We start from the raw sequence: 11,415 nt of genomic DNA on the forward strand, positions 1-11,415 counted from the left end.
ATTGGTTTCAGGTTTGGCGGGCGGCCACTCTAGGAAGAGTTTGGTGGTTCCACACTTCTTCCATTTAAGAATGATGGAGGCCACTGTGTTTCTTGGGGACGTTCAATGCTGCAGAAATATTTTGGTACACTTTCCCAGATCTGTGCCTCGACACACCTGTCTTGGAACTCTACGGACAATTCCTTCAACCTCATGGCTTGCAGGAATTGTCGTAGAGCTCAAGACAGGGTAGAGCCCCGTAGAGTTCCAAGACAGGGTTGTGTCGAGGCACAGATCTGGGAAAGTGTACCAAAACATTTCTGCAGCAGTTTTTGCTCTGACATGCACTGTCAACTGTGGGATTTAGACACGGTGTGTGCTTTCCAAATCATGTCCAATCAATGAAATTTACTACAGGTGGACTCCAATCAAGTTGTAGAAACGTCTCAAGGATGATAATGGAAACAGGTGCACCTGAGCTCAATTTTGAGTCTCATAGCAAAGGGTCTGAAAACGTATGTAAAACTTTTTAAAAACAGTTTTAGCTTGTCATTATTATTTTTTAACCTTTATTTAACTAGGCAAGTCAGTTAGAACAAATTCTTATTTTCAATGACGGCTAGGAACAGTGGGTTAACTGCCTTCTTCAGGGGCAGAACGACAGATTTTTACCTTGTCAGCTCGGGGATTCGATCTTGCAACCTTTCGGTTACTAGTCCAACGCTCTAACCGCCCTATGGGGTATTGTGTGTCGATTGAGGAGGAAATTGTTGTATTTAATCAGTTTCAGAATAAGGCTGTAACGTAACAAAAATGTGGGAAAATTCAAGGGGTCTGAATACTTTCCGAAGGCAGTGTGTAGAGGATAAATCAGCATGGCAGCCTATAGAGGGCTTTCATACAGTCAATCAATCAAGTTTATTTTATATAGCCCTTCCGTACATCAGCTAATATCTCGAAGTGCTGTACAGAAACCCAGCCTCAAACCCAAACAGCAAGCAATGCAGGTGTAGAAGCACGTTAGAATTGAATTCACCTTGGGGTCCTCCAATGTTTAGATATGACAAACTGAGCCTTCAGCGCAGTAGCGTACACTATTCCCTATCTAGTGCACTACTTTTAACCAGAACCTATGGGCCCTGGTCACTATAGAGTGCACTACTTTTAACCCAGATCCCTATGGGCCCTGGTCACTATAGAGTGCACTACTTTTACCCAGATCCCTATAGGCCCTGGTCACTATATAGTGTACTACTTTTAACCAGAACCCTATGGGCCCTGGTCACTATATAGTGCACTACTTTTAACCAGATCCCTATAGACCCTGGTCCCTATATAGTGCACTACTTTTAACCAGATCCCTATGGGCCTGGTCACTATATAGTGCACTACTTTTAACCAGAACCCTATGGGCCCTGGTCACTATATAGTGCACTACTTTTAACCAGATCCCTATGGGCCCTGGTCACTATATAGTGCACTACTTTTAACCAGAACCCTATGGGCCCTGGTCACTATATAGTGCACTACTTTTAACCAGATCCCTATGGGCCCTGGTCACTATTAGTGCACTACTTTTAACCAGAACCCTATGGGCCCTGGTCACTATATAGTGCACTACTTTAACCAGATCCCTATAGACCCTGGTCACTATTAGTGCACTACTTTTAACCAGAACCCTATAGACCCTGGTCACTATATAGTGCACTACATTTAACCAGATCCCTATAGACCCTGGTCACTATATAGTGCACTACTTTTAACCAGAACCCTATGGGCCCTGTGCACTATATAGTGCACTACTTTAACCAGATCCCTATAGACCTGGTCACTATATAGTGCACTACTTTAACCAGATCCTATAGCCCTGGTCACTATATGTGCACTACTTTTAACCAGATCCCTATGGGCCCTGACACTATATAGTGCACTACTTTTAACCAGAACCCTATGGCCTGGTCACTATATAGTGCACTACTTTTAACCAGAACCCTATGGGCCTGGTCACTATATAGTGCACTACTTTTAACCAGATCCTTATAGACCCTGGTCACTATATAGTCCACTACTTTTAACCAGATCCCTATGGGCCCTGGTCACTATATAGTGCACTACTTTTAACCAGGCTCTATAGGAATCGGGCGCCATTTGAAGGGCAACATGATAAGAATGTCTCTGGAGAGTCTCTCTACCATGTGTTCCTTTGGAAGTTTATTAAAAAATAAATATTAATGTTTCACTTTTTATTTAACCAGGCCAGTCAGTTAAGAACCAAATCTTATTTACAATAACGGCCTACACCGGCCAAACCCGGACGACGCTGGGCCAATTGCGCACCGCCTTATGAGACTCCCAATCACGGCCGGTTGTGATCAGCCTGGAATCGAACCAGTTTGTTTGTAGTGATGCCTCTAGCCTTAGACCGCTGCGCCACTCGGGAGCCCTAGTAACCACAGTAACACCATCTTTGAGAGAGAGAGAGAGCGCTCATAGTTTTGTCATTCTGTTGATGGTCGTGGAGTGGAATTTAAGCAGAGTCATTTTTTTGTTATCCTGTAGTTGTATCTATATAACCAGAACCTCCATCGAAACTCTGTTCCAGTTCACAACACGGACATGTAGGACTACTTCAAGTGTAAACAGGAGATTCACATAACAATGTTAGTAGTGGTTTCCCAGGSTGTGTYGCAAATGGCWCCCTATTCACTATCTAGTGCACTTCTTCTGGTCAAAAGTAGTGCTCTATATAGGGAACAGGGTGTAATTTGGGACACACTATACCACTCAGATTGACAGTACTGTTCTAACTCTCTTGTCTTGTTCTTAACGTAGAGTTTTGGGTCGTACCATTTTGGGGRGTTTGATCTGAATGCTGTCCAGATTTCCCAGAGGTATTCTACCGACTGCACCGGCTTCTACACCTCCGCTGGCCTTCTGAACTTCTCCTGACCACCTCTCCCCCTTCACTCAGGTACAGTGGAGCTTGACAGAGAGAACACAGCAGTGGTTTTTACACTGATTACCTTTACTGTCAATTGTTGTACCTTTTAAGTGGTCAGTTTTCAGTCATTTACAACTTTTTTTTACAGTTGTTTGACGACAGATGAGGTAAATCTCAGCAAATATGGTTAATTTCCTCAAATATCAGAAGTGTAAATCCCTCTTCAGGCAGGACATCAGAGCACTCTACTGTTGGCCAGCAGATGGCTCTATCAGGCTTTATTATACTGTAGAGGAGGCAGGGAGCATTCTCCCTTCTGTGTGTGTGTGTGTGTGTGTGTGTGGTGTGTGGTGTGCAGTCATTTTGAGCGGCAGTGAAACTGTTTGTCTGTCACTCCCTGTCAGTGCTGTTGTCTGTCACTTCCCCGTCAGTGCTGTTGTCTGTCACCCCCCTGTCAGTGCTGTTGTCTGTCACTCCCCTGTCAGTTGCTGTTGTCTGTCACTGTCCCCGTCAGTGCTGTTTTGTCTGTCACTCCCTGTCAGTCTGTCGTCTGTCACTGCCCTCCATCAGTGCTGTTGTCTGTCACCCCCCTGTCCAGTGCTGTTGTCTGTCCAGTGCTGTTGTCTGTCACCCCCTGTCAGTGCTGTTTGTGTCAGTGCTGTTGTCTGTCACTCCCCTGTCAGTGCTGTTGTCTGTCCCTCCTGTTAGTGCTGTGTCTGTCACTCCCCTGTCAGTGCTGTTGTCTGTCACTCCCCCTGTCAGTGCTGTTGTCTGTCACCCCCCTGTCAGTGCTGTTGTCTGTCACCCTGTCAGTGCTGTTGTCTGTCACTCCCCCTGTCAGTGCTGTTGTCTGTCACCCCCCTGTCAGTGCTGTTGTCTGTCACCCCCTGTCAGTGCTGTTGTCTGTCACCCCCCCCTGTCAGTGCTTTTGTCTGTCACCCCCCTGCGTGCTGTTGTCTGTCACTCCCTGTCGTGCTGTTGTCTGTCACTCCCTGTCAGTGCTTGTTGTCTGTCACCCCCCTGTCGCAGTGCTGTTTGTCTGTCACTCCCCTGTCAGTGCTGTTGTCTGTCTTCCTGTCTTGCCCTTGTCTGTTTGTCTGCTACTGCTGTCACCGTCTGCTCCAGCTCAGCTACATTCACTTCCCCCTGTCCTGCCCTCAGAGAGATGTTCTGCTGCCCGCTGCTTGCTTGGCATGCCATGCAGGAGGGCAATAACTACCACCGAGTGCACTTGGCTGCTTTGTCTGTCAGCTCAAAGCACTCATTACTAGCATACTGTAGCAGCTAACACACACACACACACACACACACACACAACACACACACAGCACACACAAAACACACACAACACACACACAGACAGACATTTGTCCTTCTTCCTGGAGTCTTGTCAACAGCAACGATTAGACAGGGTATGTAACTGCCCCCAGCCAACACAGCCCTTCCTGCCGAGCATCAGAACATTGATTGTGACGCTGTGTTGTGTCTATAGATGTATCTGTTCAACCCTCCTCCTCGGCAACGCAGACGCTCCGAGACAGAAGAGGAACATTCAGAAAGTACCCTTTTCCACAGGATGGTTACGTTACAGCCTTATTCTAAAATGGAGTTAATTGGTTTTTTCCCCCTCACCAATCTACACACAATACCCCATAATGACAAACCAAAAAACAGGTTTTTAGAAATGTTAGCAAATTTTATAAAAAATAAATAAACAGAACTATCACATTTACTTAAGTATTCAGACCCTTTACTCAGTACTTTGTTGTAGCACCTTTGGCAGCGATTACAGCCTCGACTCTCTTAGGTATGATGCTACAAGCTTGGCACACCTGTATTTGGAGAGTTTCCTCCCATTCTCCTCTGCAGATCCTCTCAACTCTGTCAGGTTGGATGGGGAGTATCGCTGCGCAGCTATTTTTAGGTCTCTCCAGAGATGTTCAATCGGGTTCAAGCCGCGGGCTCTTGCTGGCCCACTCAAGGACATTCAGAGACTTGTCCCGAAGCCACTCCTGCGTTGTCTTGGCTGTGTGCTTGGGTCGTTGTCCTGTCGGAAGGTGAACCTTCGCACCAGTCTGTGGTCCTGAGCGCTCTGGAACAGGTTTTCATCAAGGATCTCTCTGTACTTTGCTCCTTCATCTTTCCCTCGATCCTGACTAGTCTACCAGTCTCTGTCGCTGAAAAACATCCCACAAGCATGATGCTGCCCCACCATGCTTCACCGTAGGATGGTGCCAGGTTCCTCCAGACTTGATGCCTGGCATTCAGGCCAATGAGTTCAATCTTGGTTTCATTCAGACCAGAGAATCTTGTTTCTCATGGTCTGAGAGTCTTTAGGTTCCTTTTACTGAGGAGTGGCTTCCGTCTGGCCACTCTACCATAAAGACCTGATTGGTGGAGTGCTGCAGAGATGGTTGTCCTTCTGGAAGGTTCTCCCATCTCCACAGAGAGATGTCAGAGTGACCATCGGCCAGCTAGGAAGAGTCTTGGTGGTTCCAAACTTCTTCAATTTAAGAATGAAGGAGGCCACTGTGTTCTTGGACTTTCAATGCTGCAAAAAAAATGTGCTACCCTTCCCAGATCTGTGCTTGTCAAAATCCTGTCTCGGAGCTCTAAGGACAATTTTTTCGACCTCTGGCTTGGTTTTTGCTCTGACATGCACTGTCAACTGTGGGACCTTTTATATAGACAGGTTGTGTGCCTTTCCAAATCATGTCCAATCAATTTAATTTACCACAGGTGACTCCAATCAAATTGTAAAAACATCTCCAAGGATGATCAATGGAAACAGGATGCACTGGGCTTCATTTTGAGTCTCATAGCAAGGGTCTGAATACTTATGTAAATAATGTATTTCTGGGGGGGGTATATATCAATTTGCAAGAATTTCTAAAAACTTGTTTTCACTTTGTCATTATGGGGTAATGTGATGTCATTATGGGGTATTGTGATGTCATTATGGGGTATTGCGATGTCATTATGGGGTATTGCGATGATATTGTGATGTCATTATGGGGTAATGTGATGTCATTATGGGGTATTGTGATGTCATTATGGGGTATTGTGATGTCATTATGGGGTAATGTGATGTCATTATGGGATGTCATTATGGGGTAAATGTGATGTCATTATGGGGTATTGGTGATGTCATTATGGGGTATTGTGTGTGAGTTTGATGAGGAAAATACATCATTTGATCAATTTAAGAAAAAGGCTGTAACGTAACAAAATGTGGAAAAAGTCAAGGGGTCTGAATACTTTCCAAATGCCTGTTTGGCACTCTATTCCCTATATAGTGCACTTCTTTTGACCAGGGCCATAGGGTGCCATTTGGGACCGAAGTCATGGCCTAATCAGCCACTGCCTATCTCCTGAGACTGACTGACTGAGACAGAGAGATGATCTCAGTGTATGTAGACAGACAGTAGAAAATGCCACGGTGTATTGACAAAAGCAGCAAATGACTCATTAGTTTTGAGGCTTGTTACTGTCAGGAAGGGAGAAATGAAAACCGCAGGCTCAGGTAAACCGTCAAGAGCTTGGCTTATTCGTTGTTGGAAACATCCCTAATACCCTCCTAGTAAATACGGGAAAGGGCCTGATTTGCAGGTTCATTAAAGTGTTCAGGACTGCAACACTCTATTTTCTTTGGCAGAGAGAGATGTCATTCAGGATGTAGTGTGCTGGGCAAAGGTTTCCAGGAATGACTAGACCACATGTGGTCTACGCTTGAGTGTCCTGACATGTGGTCTACACTGTAGTGTCCTGAATGTGGTCTACGCTGTAGTGTCCTGACATGTGGTCTACGCTGTAGTGTCCTGACATGTGGTCTCACGCTGTAGTGTCTGACATGTGGTCTTACGCTGTAAGTGTCCTGGCAATGTGGTCTACGCTGTAGTGTCCTGACATGTGGTCTACGCTGTAGTGTCCTGACATGTGGTCTACACTGTGGTGTCCTGACTCCTGACATGTGGTCCTACACTGTAGTGTCCTGACTCCTGACATGTGGTCTAACGCTGTAGTGTCCTGAATGTCAGGATGTCAGGACACTACAGTGTAGACCTCATGTCAGGAGTCAGGACACACAGTGTAGACCACATGTCAGGACACTAGAGCGTGACGCACATGTCAGGGACACTACAGTGGTGTAGACCAAGATGTCAAGACACTACATGTGTAGACCACATGTCAGGAGGTCAGGACACTACAGCGTAGACCACATGTCAGGATCAGGACACTACAGCGTAGACCACATGTCAAGGACACTACAGTGTAAACCACATGTCAGGAGTCAGGACACTACAGCGTAGACCACATGTCAGGACACTACAGTGTAGACCACGTCAGGAGTGGACACTACAGTGTAGACGCACATGTCAGGAGTCAGGACACTACAGTGTAGACACATGTCAGGACACTACAGCGTAGACCACATGTCAGGACACTACACAGTGTAGACCACATGTCAGGACACTACAGTGTAGACCACATGTCAGGACACTACAGCGTAGACCACATGGGATCAGGAGCTCAGGCGAGCTACAGCGTAGACCACATGTCAGGAGTCACGGACACTACAGCGTAGACCACATGTCAGGACACTACAGTGTAGACCACGTCAGGAGTCAGGACACTACAGTGTAGATAGACCACATGTCAGGACACTACAGTGTAGATAGACCACATGTCAGGACACTACAGTGTAGATAGACCACATGTCAGGAGTCAGGACACTACAGTGTAGATAGACCACATGTCAGGACACTACAGTGTAGACCACATGTCAGGAGTCAGGACACTACAGTGTAGACCACGTGTCAGGAGTCAGGACACTACAGTGTAGACCACATGTCAGGAGTCAGGACACTACAGCGTAGACCACATCTCTCTCTGTCTCTGTCTCTGTCTCTGTCTCTGTCTCTCTCTCTCTGTTTCTCTCAAGGTGTTGACTATCTTTGTTGTAGTGTTTTCATTCAAAACTAATCAGAATAAATAATTCATGAAGTATTTCGTATTATTATTATTATTATTGTTACATGTAGTATTAGAGCATAAATATGTTTATTTGTGCTTGGGGTTTCACCTAAAGCATCACTGATGCTATATCTGCCTCCAATGGAGAAATGTCTATTTCCTGCTGTATCAGCGTCCGTGGAGTAACGTCTAGTTCCTACAGGTCATGTCTATCAGGGCAGACGTCAACAGATCTGCTGATGGGGAGAAAACAGCCTTTTCTTTCCCCAGGGGATGAGGAATCTTCCTCCCTCCGTTGACAGCTCTCCATTTCTGCTGAGTAGAGCAAAAAGAAACCAATGGATTATTGAAAATAGTGATGTGGGCAAATCAATCACCTATCGTTCTATAAGACTAAGGATAATTACAAATATTGCACTAAACTATCAAAGATTAAATCCCCTTCTTCTGATTTTCATTTAGAATGACAAATCCATTATAATAATATCTTCATCAAATTCTAACAAGTATTCAATCTATTTTAGTTTCTGAAGTTAGTGTTTTTGGGACATTCAAAGAGAAACAAGACAATCTAAATATTGTTATATTACCCAACTGACATATTTAATTTCATACCAAGTTAGGAGHAGTAGCGTGTTATTCTCATCCACACRGTGAAGTCGGCCAATCCACTGAGATTCCTTCTGGCTTTTAATTCCCAAACGTTTACGATGTTGTCATTCAAAACCATCCTGTACATTTTCTGACATTGTACATAGAAAGTTCCCGTATCTCATTTGAAAAATGTGTAGAATTGGTTCTAACTTGAAGCGTATGGGAAAGGAAAAGGCAGAAGACATTTGAAAGACGTTTGACCTTTGAGAAGTGCAGATACAGTTAGTTACATGCTTCAAGTGGCTGGAGCAGCACACAGGAAATTGATTTAGCCGTTAATCCATTTTTAAGGTCAGAGGAACTTTTCCCATTAAGTGGTCGGTCCTACCTTTAAACTGGTAATGGCGTCAAGTTAAATGAACACCGCCGATTTTACAGACAGACAGACAGACAGACAGACAGACAGACAGACAGACAGACAGACAGACAGACAGACAGACAGAGATGGTTTTAGTTGTGTGTCATACCTCTCAGTCAGGTGGTAACGTAACATTAACCTGCTTAAATGATGAGATGTTTTTGTGTTTGTTTTCTATTGTTGGACTGTTAAACGTTAAAGCATATTTGTAAAGCTCTGTGGATAGATTGTTAGATGGTTTGTCAAAGTGCCAGACAGGCACACGGCAACGACAGCTGCTGCTGTCCTTCATGAAGGAAATGTCTCTGGGGTTTGTTAGATATCATTACCTGTGGAATATGACACAGGACATCTTCCTCCTCTCCGTTCAGCGATTTGTTGTTTGATGTGTTTTATGTGACATTCAGCTAGGAGACACTCAATTACATCTCTAACCAATCAGTGTCGGTAAAAAGCCCAGAGAGATACCCTGATGTGATGGACAGTCAATGCAAACAGAAAGACAAGACACAGAGAGAGAGAGAGAGAAACAGACCACGCACACACACACCAGAGGTAGCTGAGGCAGGCAGATGACATGCTGAGTGAGTCTGAAGGGCCCTGCTGCTGTCAATGTCTGTTTACCCTGTAATCTATCCACACAGATGAGAGAAGAACATGTTTACCTGCAATCTATCCACACAGAGAGAGAAGAACCATGTTTACCCTGCAATCTATCCACACAGAGAGAGAAGAACCATGTTTACCCTGCAATCTATCACACAGAGAGAGAAGAACCAGTTTACCCTCAATCTATCCACACAGAGAGAAGAACCATGTTTACCCTGCAATCTATCCACACAGAGAGAGAAGAACCAGTGTTACCCTGCAATCTATCCACACAGAGAGAGAAGAACCATGTTTACCCTGCAATCTATCCACACAGAGAGAGGAAGAACCATGTTTACCCTGCAATCTATCCACACAGAGAGAGAAGAACCATGTTTACCCTGCAATCTATCCACACAGAGAGAGAAGAACCATGTTTACCCTGCAATCTATCTACACAGAGAGAGAAGAACCATGTTTACCCTGCAATCTATCCACACAGAGAGAGAAGAACCATGTTTACCCTGCAATCTATCCACACAGAGAGAGAAGAACCATGTTTACCCTGCAATCTATCCACACAGAGAGAAGAACCATGTTTACCCTGCAATCTATCCACACAGAGAGAGAAGAACCATGTTTTACCCTGCAATCTATCCACACAGGGAGAAGAACCATGTTTACCCTGCAATCTATCCACACAGAGAGAAGAACCATGTTTACCCTGCAATCTATCCACACAGAGAGAAGAACCATGTTTACCCTGCAATCTATCCACACAGGAGAAGAACCATGTTTACCCTGCAATCTATCCACACAAGAGAAGAACCATGTTTACCCTGCAATCTATCCACACAGAGAGAGAAGAACCATGTTTACCCTGCAATCTATCCAACACAGAGAGAAGAACCATGTTTACCCTGCAATCTATCCACACAGGAGAAGAAACCATGTTTACCCTGCAATCTATCCACACAGGGAGAAGAACCATGTTTACCCTGCAATCTATCCACACAGGGAGAAGAACCATGTTTACCCTGCAATCTATCCACACAGAGAGAAGAACCATGTTTACCCTGCAGTCTATCCACACAGGGAGAAGAACCATGTTTACCCTGCAATCTATCCACACAGAGAGAGAAGAACCATGTTTACCCTGCAATCTATCCACACAGAGAGAAGAACCATGTTTACCCTGCAATCTATCCACACAGAGAGAAGAACCATGTTTACCCTGCAATCTTATCCACGCAGAGAGAGAATAACCATGTTTACCCTGCAATCTATCCACACAGAGAGAGAGAAGAACCATGTTTACCCTGCAATCTATCCACACAGAGAGAAGAACCATGTTTACCCTGCAATCTATCCACACAGGGAGAAGAACCATGTTTACCCTGCAATCTATCCACACAGGGAGAAGAACCATGTTTACCCTGCAATCTATCCACACAAGGAGAAGAACCATGTTTACCCTGCAATCTATCCCACACAGGAGAAAGAACCATGTTTACCCTGCAATCTATCCACACAGAGAGAAGAACCATGTTTTACCCTGCAGTCTATCCACACAGGGAGAATAACCATGTTTACTCTGCAATCTATCCACACAGAGAGAGAAGAACCATGTTTACCCTGCAATCTATCCACACAGAGAGAGAAGAACCATGTTTACCCTGCAATCTATCCACACGGAGAGAGAAGAACCATGTTTACTCTGCAATCTATCCACACAGAGAGAAGAAACCATGTTTACCCTGCAATCTATCCACACAGAGAGACAGAACCATGTTTACCCTGCAATCTATCCACACAGAGAGAGAAGAACCATGTTTACCCTGCCAATCTATCCACACAGAGAGAAGAACCATGTTTACCCTGCAATCTATCCACACAGAGAGAGAAGAACCATGTTTACCCT

General features: G+C 44.9%; 1 protein-coding gene across 1 annotated transcript in view; it reads left to right on the forward strand.

Moving 5' to 3' along the window:
- Positions 1 to 3,280, forward strand: part of ascc1 (activating signal cointegrator 1 complex subunit 1) — a 25,152-nt gene extending 21,872 nt beyond the window's left edge. The window contains 1 exon segment of the mRNA XM_070440923.1: positions 2,812 to 3,280. Coding sequence (XP_070297024.1) covers positions 2,812 to 2,928 — 117 coding nt within the window. The 3' untranslated portion in view covers positions 2,929 to 3,280.
- The last annotated feature ends 8,135 nt before the right edge of the window (positions 3,281 to 11,415 follow it).

This window comes from Salvelinus sp. IW2-2015, unplaced genomic scaffold, assembly GCF_002910315.2.
Source record: "Salvelinus sp. IW2-2015 unplaced genomic scaffold, ASM291031v2 Un_scaffold3180, whole genome shotgun sequence".
Classification (NCBI taxonomy): domain Eukaryota; kingdom Metazoa; phylum Chordata; class Actinopteri; order Salmoniformes; family Salmonidae; genus Salvelinus; species Salvelinus sp. IW2-2015.